Below are 13350 nucleotides of genomic sequence, written 5' to 3'. Positions count from 1 at the left end.
CTGGCGGGGCCGGTAGCGGTGGTGCTGGGCGCTGCGAGGCGGTTCCTCCCCACCGGGGCGCCCTCCGTGCTGCTGCGAGGCTGCAGGACCCATCGCCAGGGCCCGTCGTTTCTGTTGTGTCACCGGGTGGTCCATCCCCTGCTTTAACAACCGTTTTTCCACTCTTCACCCTTGCTTGCCTTCACGGATCTCGGGAAGTGATGTGATCATAAAAATGTGACCTTTCAGAAAGGCAGCAGAAACGTTTGTACTGAAAGCTTTCAGACGAGGCCGCTCAGCCTTACAGGTGAAGCGACCCAGATCTTCATGACCTGAGCTTTGTAGTCCAGTCCACTACGTGGTGGTCCATTAAGACCGAATCTGAAGGATGAAAAACTAGAGTAATAGCCTAGAGGTTGAGCATTTGCTGCCACTGGTGATGTGGCTGAGTTCAGCTGACAATGATTTTATCTGTAAGAGTTGTTGCAGTAGGAGGGGGATGTGTGCAGAGACTTAAGAAGTATGTGCAATTTAAATTACACAGGGATAGTATGTAAGGTATGAAGGGTAGAGAGGAAGGAGCAGGATCATCAAGACTGTCAAATGGAGGAGGTGCTGGCTTTCTGGATGATTTTTGGTAGATGCAGTTAGTAAATGTCCTTGTAAAGATACCTACACCATGAGATAGTTAAGCAAAAGTTATTAATGTAAAAATTAAGCTAGAAACTGTTAGCAATACAAAGACCATATTTAACTGAAACCAAATCTCTTTCTTATAGATTTTCTCCCGTTTGTATGTGATGGCTGTTCTGGTGTCTTCTGGTAAGTTCCTAAGATCATGGAGTAGTTCAAGTTGGAAGGGACCCATAAGGAACATCAAGTCCAACTCCCTGCTCCTCGCAGGACTACCTAAATCAACTATATGACTAAAAGAGTCATCTGGACGCTCCTTGAACTCTGGCAGGCTTGACGCCATAACCACTTCCCCAGGGAGTGTGTGCCAGTGACTGACCACCCTCTTGGTGAAGAATATTTTTCTAATGCCCAGTCTGAACTGCCCTGACACAGTTTCATTCCATTTCCTTGTGTCCTGTTGCTGGTCAACAGAGAGAGGAGATCAGCACCTCCCCTTCCACTTCACCCCCATGAGGAGGTTTTAGATTGCGATGAGGTTACCCCTCAGCCTTCTCTTTTCCAAGCTGAACAAACCAAGTGACCTCAACCACTCCTCGTTAAGTCTTGCCCTTGAGGCCTTTCACTATCTTGGTCACCCTCCCTGGGACACTGTAATACTTTGATGTCCTTACATTGAGACACCCAAAACTGCACACAGTACTCAAGGTGGGGATACACTGCCAGTGCAGTGCAGGGGGACAATCACCTTTCTTGACCTGTGTCTGCCTGATGCCCCCCAGGACACAGTTGACCCTTTTGGCTCGCAGGGCACACTGTTGACTCATATTCAACTTGTCATCAACCGAAACCCCTAGATCTCTTTCTGTGGGTTTGCTCTCCAGCTTCTTGTCTCCCAGTTTGTATGTATAACCAGGATTAGCCCATCCCAGGTGTAGAATCCTGCATTTGCTCTTGTTAAATTTCATATGATTGGTGACTGACCAGCTCTCTAGTCTATCCAGATCTCTTGGTAAGGCCTTTCTGCCTGTGAGGGAGTCCACAGCTCCTCCTAGTGTAGTATTGTTGGCAAACTTACTTCATGTACTCGATTCTTGTGTCCAGATCATTTATAAAAACATTAAAGAGCACTGGCCCAAAAATTGAGCTCCAGGGAACCCCACTGGTGACTGGCCACCAGCCTGAGGTAACACCATTTACTATAACTCTTGGAGCCCAACCCCTCAGCCAGTTTCTCACCCATTGTATTACCGGCCTGTCTAGCTGTGTGCTGGACATTTTGTCTAGAAGGATACTGTAAGAGACGGTATAAAAAGATTTTCTAAAATCAAAAATCAGCACATTTACTGGCTTCCCTATGTCAGCTAGATGGGTGACCCTTCAATAAAGGAAATTAACTTGGTTTTCCTATAAGATCTCTTGTGTGGCAGTTGTGTAGACCTAAATTAATATAGCATGTGATTCAGTTCAGATACATTTAGTTACAAACCAATTGTTTCATTGAATTTGCCACATTTCTCCTGAGTGGCTGTTGTGGTTTGAAATCAGTGGGAATATCTCTAGAATACAGTTAGATTGTATTGGAAAGCATCTAGTTTAGACCCTGTTTTGTACTGGTTCGGGTTTTTTTTTAAAAGAAATTGAAGTTTTTTCCAGGGTTCAAATCAGGGCCTGCACTTCGATTTACATCTCAAATTAGCAGAGGCAACCGAGATAAGCTCAGATAAACTGAGGGCAGATTTCACTTTAACATGTTAGAAGCTTTTAAGGGATTTCTGCTCTTGTGGAAAGTGATTCAAAATCCATCAAAACAGACAACCTCCAGTTGTTTTGATCTGAATTCTTAAGCATGCTAATATTCTTATTCTCTTGAAATGGTTTATTATCTTGGGGCATAAATTCCATGAGCTAAATGTTTTACATACTTGTGAAAAATATGATCAATCCATTTGAGATGTGAAATGCATAGGTCAGAATGAATTTTGGAGATTCATTAATTAATTGCAGTGTTCCCATGATAAAATTTGTCAGACCACTCTTTAACCACTTAAATGTTTTCACATGTGGTTTTCTTTTTCTGGAATGTTGATAACGATGTGATATTTTCTTTTGTCACAAAGCCTTCAGCACAGGAGCCGGGATGCTCATGGATGTTCTGAGGTAATCTAATAATATATAACTACCTTAAAATTAAAATTCTGTGCAACTTAACTGTTTATTTTCAGATTAGATATGTAGACATAGTATGTAAGCATGAATTATTTAACTGAGAATGTTACAATCTTAAAGAAGTGAAACTACTCTTCTTCTGCTTGTCAAGTAAATTGAGTTTGAGTAGGATGATGGTTCTTTTTCTAACTCTGAGCTAAACTTAACCAGGACAAAAGTAGGAGAGAATCACTGGACTAGTTTTGCCCATAGGAGGGAGAGTTCACACAGTTCTTTTGGAAAGCTCTGGTGATGACTTGTATTTGTGTTATCTGTTTCTTTACACAAAATATTTTGTGCTAATGCCTAGGTGAATACCAGAAACAATTCTGTGAAACCAGATCAGCACAGATCTTATTCATGCTCATACAAGGACTGCAACAGAAAGGAGCTTTTGCCAGTTTTATGTCCATACTGTGAAAAACATTTTTGTCTAAGGTGAGTGGAACAGAGTGTTTAAACATCAATACTCATTCATTCGTGTATGGAAAAGGTAGTAAAAGTTTTACGCTGTTGTTTACAGACACCGGCATCAGTCAGACCATGAATGTGAGAAACTGGACACACCAAAACCTCGAATGGCTGCCACCCAGCAGCTAGTTAAAAATATAATAGGCAAGTACAGTGGGATATATATTATACAATCTTCTTCATAAGGCTGTTTGAGCTTGTGACCTCCTCTGAGGGTTCAGGTTTGGCCAAGTAAGAAGAAAGGATGAGGCTTCTTTGTTTAAATAGCCCTAAACTCACATGTCAGCAGGTCATACTGTTCATCTAGACTGAGACAAGACAACGGTAGCATATAAAGAGAATCTTTAAAGTTTAAACAGGGCTCAGGTTTCTTTCAGAATTATTGTCTTTTTCTCATTCTACAAGTCATGTAATTAATTGTACCTAGCCATTATTATTTGCATATTAATTCATGTGCGAATAATGCAGTTGTATTGGGTACACGTGTCAAGCTGCTGGGATTATACCTACACAACCAAGATGGCAAAAAATTGTGAGTCTACAATGTAATGTTTGCAGCTTTTAAACAAGCTCTATGACAGGAAAGAGTATAAACAGCACTGCCTAACTGGACAATGTGGTTATTTGTAGAAAGGAGGACTTGAAAGTGTTGCAATATGAACACTGATAGCTATGGGTGTAGAAATTTAGGAATTCATATCTGTTTGTCTTGTGCAACCTGGGTTTACCTCATGATAGTGTTCAACTGCTTTTTAGTATGAAGAGGTTCTGCTAGAATTGTAACAATTCCAGATATTCTTGGAGGATCTGATATCATGGCCTCAAAAGGACATGAAAGGGATGGGAACCTTGGAGATACGATGAGGCCCAATAGGCTCATTCCAGGATACGTTCAAGAGACAGTCTGAATCATCACACTAACAGGAATAATATTGTTCTCAGATTCTAAAAAAAATGAGGAAGCAAAAAGCAAAAAACGTAAAGGAGCGAAAAACAGTGAGACAGCAGCAAAAGTGGCATTAATGAAACTGAAAATGCATGCGTGTGGTGACAACTCCTTACCTCAGGTCAGTCATGTTTGTTCTCAGTAATTCAATTCTCAAAGGAAATGGGAAGTTTTCTAAATTTCTTGTTCTCCATCTAATTCCCTCAGTTTGGTTTTGGATTTAATTCTTCAAGACCACAAGTGTTTATACATCCGTTTCAGCCTGGCACTCAAAAAAACCTCACTAGTCTTATGTCTGTTATAAGGTGTCTTGTGTAGAGTTGGGAGAGGTCAGGCCAAATTCCTTTATTTTATAGCAGAAAAGTATTTGCCTGCCATATGGCTGTCACCAAGCACTGCGGGGACAGGCAGGTTCTTCTGGGGATCCTTGGCAGAATGATGACGGCATTAAGTTGTAGTTACAATTAAAGATTTATTATTTTAACAGACTTTGATGATCAGCATAGCATAGACATAAATGATCAGAGTAGAACAGGATTTTTATAATTAGGATCAGCGTAGCACAATTTTCTGACAAGTAAAGTGACATATTTTAACCATCAAAAGATAGTTAATCAGAACAATGTCATCTTGAGAAAAACGATGGGCTGACACTGGGGGTTTTAGGCATTTTATGGGTTGGAGAGATGGAAAATGAGCTTGCTCCACTGGGCATCTGGCAGGTGACTGCCAGTTACTTAATCATCAGACAACTTTAGGTAGGGCTTTACCCCCTTTTCCTGTATAAACTTTGCTCTAGAGCTCATTTTAGTAGACCATTCCACTTCTCGATTGTGCCATTACTTCGGGGTCTGTAGGACCGGTAGAACACCCAGGCAGCTCCTTGAGGTTCACACCTTTCCTTTTTTTTAAATGAGTGCCATTGTCAGACTGCACAGCAGAGGACATGGGAGTGTCAGCAACCCATTGATTAAATCCTGCCACAGGAGTAAGACTGTCAGTTTACTGGCAAGCAAAAACTTTCCCTAAGCCTGATATTATTTCAACTCCAGTAAGGCTGTAACACCACCCCCAAGGTGTTTGAGGAGAGGTCCAAGATAACCAATTTGCCAAGTGGACCAGGGGACTTATTTCCCACCCCCTATCTATTTGGTCCCCAAAAAGGTGACCTCCTGGCTGGGGGCCCTCACATTGTTTCTTCATCAGTTGTTTCAGTAGCCGGGTTAGTGTTGCCCATGTCCAGCTCACAGAATATCTGTGCTGAATATATTTAAGTTTCCTTGTCACATTTGCTATTTTTGGGTGGTGGGGGGAAGGCAAAAGAGAAGTTCCAATTTTACCTTAACAATTCAATGAAGAACCACTGCTCCATTTACTCTGGTTACTGATATTTTCTGATGTTTCAGAGGAATAGCTCCAGGACATAATTCTGCTTTAATCATGAATTGTTGTGCTCTACTATCTACGAGGAAAGCAGTCTTTCATTTATCATTTACTATGGCCCAAAGGGTTGGACTCAGTCTTCAAGATAAGGCCACTTGTACCTCTGCCAGTCCAAGCCCCTTGTCTAGCTTCCCTGATACTACGCTCTGATAAGAGATAAGTTAGGATAGTTTTGTGGTTTAGAAGGGTTTCCATTTACGGGAGGGGGACTGGGTAGAGATGTGGATAGCTTTCCCTCCTTTTCCTCTTCCTTTGCTAGCAATTGTAGTTTTTTGGTAGAAAAATCATAGAGCGAGTCACCAGTGTACCCCTGATTTATGCAGGCACACCACCACTTGTTTTGCTTGGATCGCACACTGTTTGATTAGGAAGTCTCCTGATGATATATGTTATTTATTTAAATTGGCTTGATGGCCGTTGTCGCGGTAGAGATGGACACGACAACTTTTTTGCAGCAGAATAGCCATCTTTATTGTTCCCCCATCTCTTATATACTTTATTCTTTTATCCATACATCATTCTTATTGGTTACATGGCTGTTTGTCTACTACTTTATTGGCTACTTTTCTTAAAATCCCCCACTGTTCGGGTAGCTGACAAACACAGTATTCTTCTTCTTTCTTATCTCCAGTTCCTTTCTCAGGCTGACACGGCACTCCTCCAGGACTTTTCTAGATGCTCAGAGGTACATAACAAGCTGGTCAAGGTCAAACTGTTCTCTCTGTCAGGCATTCGGCAGGCCCGCTGCCTCCCCCAACAGACCGTGGGGGGCACTTGTTCGACCTCCAAGTGGTACCAAGGGAGTTAGGACCTGGTGCTGCTCCCTTCATATGGGAGGGTCAAGGCTTAGTGCTTGCATTTTCGAAACACTTGTGAAAAGGGGATTTCTGCAGGTAACTGTTTAACTACTGACTGCCCATGTCATTATTGGTACATTGCCTGAATTTTCACAAATAATCCACATTAAAATCTCAAACATTAGTAGTGTCCCTTCTGTGCAGATTGTTCCCCTGTAGGGGAACATTTCTACTTTAGTCAGGGGTTGTATTGGTACAGAATCAATTATTTCCTCATCAGATTCATCTGGGCTGTCCCAAATGTCTCCATCCCAGTCTATCATACATAGCTACACGACCTTATGGAGTCTATAACTACCTTATAAGTTTTTTACTAGGTTTTCTTACTTTTCCTGTAACTTGTGGCACTTACTGGTTTTCAAAATACATTCTTTTTTCCAGATTTGCTATCAGCCTTTAATTTGGTTATACTTAATTCTAAATCCTTCCCTGACAGTTCACTTTTCAACTTTATAATTTCCTCTTCTAACCTTTCAACCTGTTCATTCTCGATTTTCCATACTGCAACTAATGCCCAGCACATTCATTCATTCTGTCTGTCCTTCTTCACTTTACACATATCCTTCCATTTATAAACTCAATCCATACAGCATATGGATCATGACTTATTGCCTCTAGCCGCTTCTTGTCCCACTTGGGATCTTACCATCCATTTTCTATAAACCCCCTGCTCCAGGAGGTCCATTTATCAGGGAAATCAGTCATCATTCTGACCCAAGGATCCTGCTGACTATGCCAGTCTATTCTGTCACCCAACACTATGGGGACGGCAGGTTCTTTTGGGGATTCTTGGCAGAATGATGACGGCATTAAGTTGTAGTTACAATTAAAGATTTATTATTTTAACAGACTTCGATGATCAGCATAGCATAGACATTTATGATCAGAGTAGAACAGGATTTTTATAATTAGGACCGGTGTAGCACAATTTTCTGACTAGTGTAGCAGAGAATTGTAGAGCACAGCTTAGCTTATGGCTTTGAATTACCTGAACCCCCTGCAGATCAGGTCAAGTCTTCATACTTGGCTTGCAGTATCAAGATCACAGTCATCATCTGTACTTGAAACACGTAAAAGAATATGAGTCACACAGTCCTCAGAGGAAGAAGATGTCAGTGGAGGTGTCCCTGGCCACTGGGGGATCACGGGTTTTGCAGTCCAACAGCAGTTTTGGTCGAAGTCCCGCTTAGGGCTTGTAAGTGCTTGATTTTATGGCCAGGGCTCTGTGTGCTGCTGCTGTGCTTCCCTGCTCTGTGACAGCGCCATCACCACCAGGTTGGCCGGGTGCCTGGGACCCTCAAAGCCAGTAAGGAGCAGAGTAGTTGGCCTGGCAGCCAGGGACCTTGGGGCTGATAGGGAGGGGGAGAAGTCTGCCTAGTGTGCAGGACCTTCAGGGCCATCAGGAGGAGAGGAGAGGGGATTGATCTGTGACCAGCTCCGTCGCACAGAATGTCTGTTTGCCTTATAAAACGTGATTAGTTCTGCTAACTTTATTATCAGGAGTCAGGAGCAGGTGGTACTGGTCAAACATGGGAAACTCATCTCAAAGGGATGCTTTTCATGCTCAGTACTGAGAGGCTTCTGACACAGGCAGGACAGTTTGCACAACTCTGTACCAGTCAGATTGAACCTGTCTCTCATGATACTGAGCTTTATGCTCTACAAAACTCCATTCTTATTTCTACTAATGAGATTTAATAGACATTTATTACATTTCTGCACAAGGTATGAAGGACTTCAGGTCAGTTCCTGCTTTTGGGTTGGAAAGGGGTTTTGACAGTTGCTTTATGTTTCTTTCATCCTTTCTTTGGTTCTGGAAGTATTTCACAGATTTCTAATTGTTTTTCACTACCATGGCAAGTCAAACTTGGTGTTCAAGCCTTTTTCATATATTAAGATTATGTTGGGTTTGGAAACAACTTGATTCTTTCAACCAGGGTTTCGCTTTAGATCTGTACTTAAGCACCCTCCTAAAAGAACTGTATTTAAATTACTTTTTACCACATTGTTATGTCAGGGTATGCCAAGTTTAGGCCTGTTATATTGATAATACTGAGAACATTCTATGTGATAGTGCTATTGTTAGGCCTTATCTTAGTAAAGTACATTTGATTATTGTTTTTAAAAAAACTACAGCTATTCCATTACTCAGTCTTTCTATTAATTTATTTTTCTATACTGTGTCATGCTTAGAAATTAGATAACTCTGCTTAGTCAGAAGTCATAATACAAAGACCTGCTTGTAGCATTCTTCACAGATAGTACCATGTTAATAAATATGTGCTGGAGGAAAAGTGACTAATTTCAAATATTGTGGAACACAGTTTAAAAAATCCACCCTTGATATATATAAGAAAATTTTAAAAGTTGCTTCCTAATTCCAAAGCCAGTAATCTCTAAAATTACTGTATGCTAATTTCTCTTACTATTCATTTTCTCATTTGAATATTAATTAAGTCATCTAGATGAGTGATAGTTCTAACGTGATGAATTAAGCCTGTTAACTTTCAGCACCTCTATTTAAATTGCTTCCTGGACTCCTAGCCTCCTTCTGCCCAGCTTTTTCAGTTTGATGACAGATTTTTTGAATATGAAGATTCTGGGATGCATCTTTGGCACTTTAGTTCTGTCATCACTATATAGAGAAGATTGACACATATTTCTTGGATGTGCACAGCAAAAGGACAGGGAGAAATGGGCACAAGCTGCGAGATATAAAATTCCAATTAGATAACAGGAAGAAAAAAACATAGTGAGGATGGTCAGACTTTGGAACAAGCTGCTCTGAAAATTTTGTGGAATCTACATCTTTGGGATATTCAGAACTTGACTGAATGTGACTTGGAGCAACCTGATCTATCTTTATAGTTATGTCCAGCTTTAAAGTTCCCTCTGCTTTTGAGCATGGTTTTGGACCATGTGACACCGGAGGTCCTTCCTGGCCTTTATTATTCTATGATCAGAAAAATCAGGCTATCTTAGAAATATTTCTTCTCTGTCCTCTTTATTGAGATTAGCTTTTGGTAGATGATTGCTTCTTTTGATGCCAGACCTTGATAGGAGTTACCCCTCTGGAGACCGACCAGCTCAAAACAGGAGGGCCATGCTGTAGAGTAGTGTTAGTTACTGTGTCACTGACTGATGGTTGTTTTGGATATGGCACAAATTCCAGGAGGTGTATCCCATAGTTAGGAATGTCACAGTAGAATTAACTGCTTTGTGAATTAAGTTGCAATGAACTGTGGGAGGCTCTCTCATCATCCTTAGAACTGGAGGAGCAACTGTAGGAAGTTGCCAGGGCTCTGATTGCAGTTGAGTGATGTTAGCATGTGTCCATAATAAGATGGCTGTTGTGTTTGTTGTTTTACAAGTTGTGGGCATTTACATTTTAGCAAGATTCAGGTCCAGCTTCCCTTGCTCTTTTGTAATATTCCTGGATGTTCAAGAGTTTTTTGTGTGTGTGTGTGAAGAGCACTAAAGTTTTGAGGAGAATACACAGGTTGAAATTCAGACTCAATTTTACAAACATAGCTGGGGGTAGAGTAGTTCCATATTTTTGTAGGGAAGGCATAAATAAATCCTTTAAAAAGAAGACTTCTGTCTTGTTTGATAGTGTCTGGCTTGGACTCAGCAAGGGCGATCTGAACTGATGAATATACCAGTCACACTTGCTCTGTGTCTTCTGTTGAATATCAAGAAGAAATAAAGCTGAAAAAAGGACTGTCCCAATCCTGTTCAAAATCTCTCCCTCATAGGTCATTCTTGAAATTTCTTAAACAGGTGTTTCAGTTTAGTAGATACTGGAAGAGCATTTAGTACATAGGAGGAAAAGCAGGATAAAGTATTAGCTGGCCATGACTGGAAATGAAGCAGGCATTTCTAGTATGGTGAATTGTTCTGTTTTAACCACCTCTGCATTCCAATTTGAGACATTACACTGCTGCCAAAAGCCAACACTGCTTATTTAAACTCACCTTTTTCTCCCCAGAGCAGTCATTATTGTCTAGTAAACTCAGGGCAGACACCTTTTCATGTCTGTCTATATATAACAGTCTAGCTGTGGGACTCTGGTGAAACCTTTCTGAACTTACTCTCCATCATCTATGTGCTTGCAGCTGGAGGGGATATGACTCAATCTCAGTCATTTATATTCTGCAGTAAAATGGGGCCTTGGTCCTGATGGAATAGAACAAGTTTCAGTTGGCAATTTTGGGGTTGAAGTCTTTTACTAAAAAACTCTTAGATGTGTATGACTAGCATTATGTGCTGTTTCTGTGAATAATTTTTGTTTATTTTTTATGTTTTTCTAGACAGAAAGAATTTATTTTCAAGTATTTCTACCAAAGGGGAACAAAGAGAAAAGCAAGCCCATGTTCTTCTGCAGTAAGTGGAGTATTGGCAAAGTAGTAGATTTTGCAGCTTCCTTAGCAAGCCTTAAAAATGACAACAACAAATCAACATCCCAGGTGAATCAGTAATAATAGCAAACATTTTCCACCTTGTTGGGTTTTGATTTTGTTTGTTGTTTTTTTTTTTCTCTTTTGTCCCTCCCCCACCCCACTTCTTGCATCTCAGATAGGCAAATCTTGATGTTAATTTCTGTGCTGTTTGTCTTACAGAAGTTGAGATTATGCCATACTGCCTCTGGAGAAGCCTTGCCATTTGAGCACACATTGGAAACATGGCTATCTGATAAAGACTATCCATTGTACAATGGTGGAAATATAATTTTGGAGTATCTTGATAATGATGTTCTATTTATAGAAGATACAGAGTCATACTTTAGTTAATAAATTATCACACAAAAAAAAAGAGATAAAGACAATAAAGAGAACTTGAAATTATTCTTTTCTACTTCTTGTGTAAAAGAGGAAGAAGTATGGTAAGATAAAGACATACAGTTCAGTTAGAAACAGCATTCAGCAGCCTGTTGTTTCATTCTGACATTTCTGACCTTAGGTAAATCTCTATGTTTCCTCTTCAGCAGTCTGCAGGATGGATTTACTAAGTTTTAACACAGTTGTTTACAGTGATTCTACATAAAGTTACACCTCTGGGTGCATAAGTATGACCTGTGGAATTAATGGATTTCTCAATTTTCAGTGTCTTGAAATTATTTGGTGCTCATTGAGAATATTGTTTAGAATATCAGTAGTTTATGTACTCTAGTTTTTGGGTATCTTTTGGTGGATTTCAAAGCTGGGTTGTAATTTTAAAGTGAACATAACAAGAAGGAACTATGGGATTGTTTTTATGCCAGTTATAGCTGGTTTGCATTACTGAAACATAAAAGCATGTAATGTTACACACAAATATTAGGGGCAGCACTTTCCTAACCAGAAGTTCTTATGTATAACCAATGAGCCCTCATTCATCCTTCTTGAACAGGCCTGTTACAACCTAAACTCGTTCTGCACTAGCCTGTCTCTGTTTAAGCTATAGGAGTAGAACCCTTTCAAGACTAATCCCTCCAATTTGCTTTCATCTGTTTACAGTTATTCCACAACTGTTCTCCAGCGGGGAGGAGCTGGAAAGACAGTCCCACAAGGGCAGAAAGGACAATGTATGAATGAGTGTAAACAGAGCAGTGGAAAGCACAAGCCTAAGCCTTTCCATTTGCAAAGCTGTGGTGTGTTTCTGCCACTCCATCATGCACAGTGTGAACTAACTACTTAGGAACACCTATTAATAGAATCCTAAATAGGCTAGCAAGATTTTCAGCAGCAATCAGCTGCAGCATGTAACATGTGATCCATTGCTACAAAAGGACCTAGTGGTTCATGATCAGGGTGCAGTATTCCAACAGAGGGGTAGAAATCTCCATCTCCCACAGCCTGACCCACTGCTAGATCACTGACTCACCTTTCAACAAGTCTGAAAAGGAAAGAGCTACCTTTCTTTTTTTGACATGGGGCACCTTCTTCCAGGCAATTATCTTCATGTAATGTTCTCAGGTTCACAAGGATGTTCCAGCTTGTACACGCACTGTGACTGAACATGCTCAGTAATGCCTGGAAGTGAAACTGGGCCACAGTGAGACTGAATGTCTAGACTATTCAAAAATATCAACATGATGCATTTCAGGGACACTGTTCTGCCATAGCAGGACTGTTTTGCCAATAATCAGGCCTAGCATAAAGGACACAGCCAGCATAAAGATGTACCAATAACCAAATTGTATTTGATACAAGAGGATCAATACATGGGTAAGTGCTGGGGGTACAAACAAATTAAATCAGATTATACATTAATTGACATCAATCCCACTGACCCCAACAATGACACCACACAACCAACAATGGGTGGAATAAATGGTGAAATGCAGTCTCTCATAGAAGGGACAGGAGACAACTGAGTCAACAAACCAAACACATAAGACCAAGGAAGCCACATACTGAACCTCTACACAGCCCGTGTTTACAAAAGCCAGACCTGACTGGAGCCCAGTCCCAGGGAGGCAGGAGGTCCTTCCCCAACAGGGAACTCTGCACAGGGCATCCACCTCACAGACAGACACTGCCCCTGCCTGCAAGGGGTCCCAGCTTTTATCCCTAAGTGGGACACCTGGCCTTTGTTTACTTAATGCGGGACACCTGGGGCTCATTTACCCAATGGCTCTCCCTGCAAGGCTGGCACCACCCTGGAGGGAAGCCTAAAGGCAAACTCATCTCCTCTTTGTGAAGGGCTGGGGGAATCACCCATATGTCAACCTTAATTTGGGGCTTGGGGTTGAAATCCCAGCATTTCAAGGACATACATAGAAGTGGGGAGAAACTCTGGGGAGGGCAGGGTCCATAAGGCTAAGGAATATTG

At 41.0% G+C, this 13350-nt stretch overlaps 2 protein-coding genes across 2 annotated transcripts in view; one reads left to right on the top strand and one right to left on the bottom strand.

Annotated features, from left to right (window-relative positions):
• The window catches only part of CHMP4C (charged multivesicular body protein 4C), a 17047-nt gene extending 16912 nt beyond the window's left edge, over window positions 1-135 (bottom strand). Inside the window, exon 1 of the mRNA XM_026841486.1 lies at window positions 26-135. Within this exon, the coding sequence (XP_026697287.1) occupies window positions 26-135 (110 nt within the window). The remainder of the gene's footprint in view (window positions 1-25) is intronic.
• A 66-nt stretch (window positions 136-201) lies between these two features.
• On the top strand, window positions 202-12694 carry ZFAND1 (zinc finger AN1-type containing 1; the record flags this gene model as incomplete). Its single annotated transcript, XM_026841485.1, has 8 exons — window positions 202-286; window positions 759-801; window positions 2733-2772; window positions 3131-3258; window positions 3344-3435; window positions 4234-4358; window positions 10848-11003; window positions 11157-12694. Coding segments are annotated over 8 exons (840 nt in total), but the record flags the coding sequence as incomplete, so codon positions are not given.
• Window positions 12695-13350: the final 656 nt, after the last annotated feature.

This window comes from Athene cunicularia (genome assembly GCF_003259725.1).
Source record: "Athene cunicularia isolate RWA chromosome 2 unlocalized genomic scaffold, athCun1 chr2_part1, whole genome shotgun sequence".
Classification (NCBI taxonomy): Eukaryota; Metazoa; Chordata; class Aves; order Strigiformes; family Strigidae; genus Athene; species Athene cunicularia.
The sequence above is the reverse complement of the archived record's forward strand: the minus strand, read 5'-3'. Positions and strand labels throughout refer to the sequence as shown.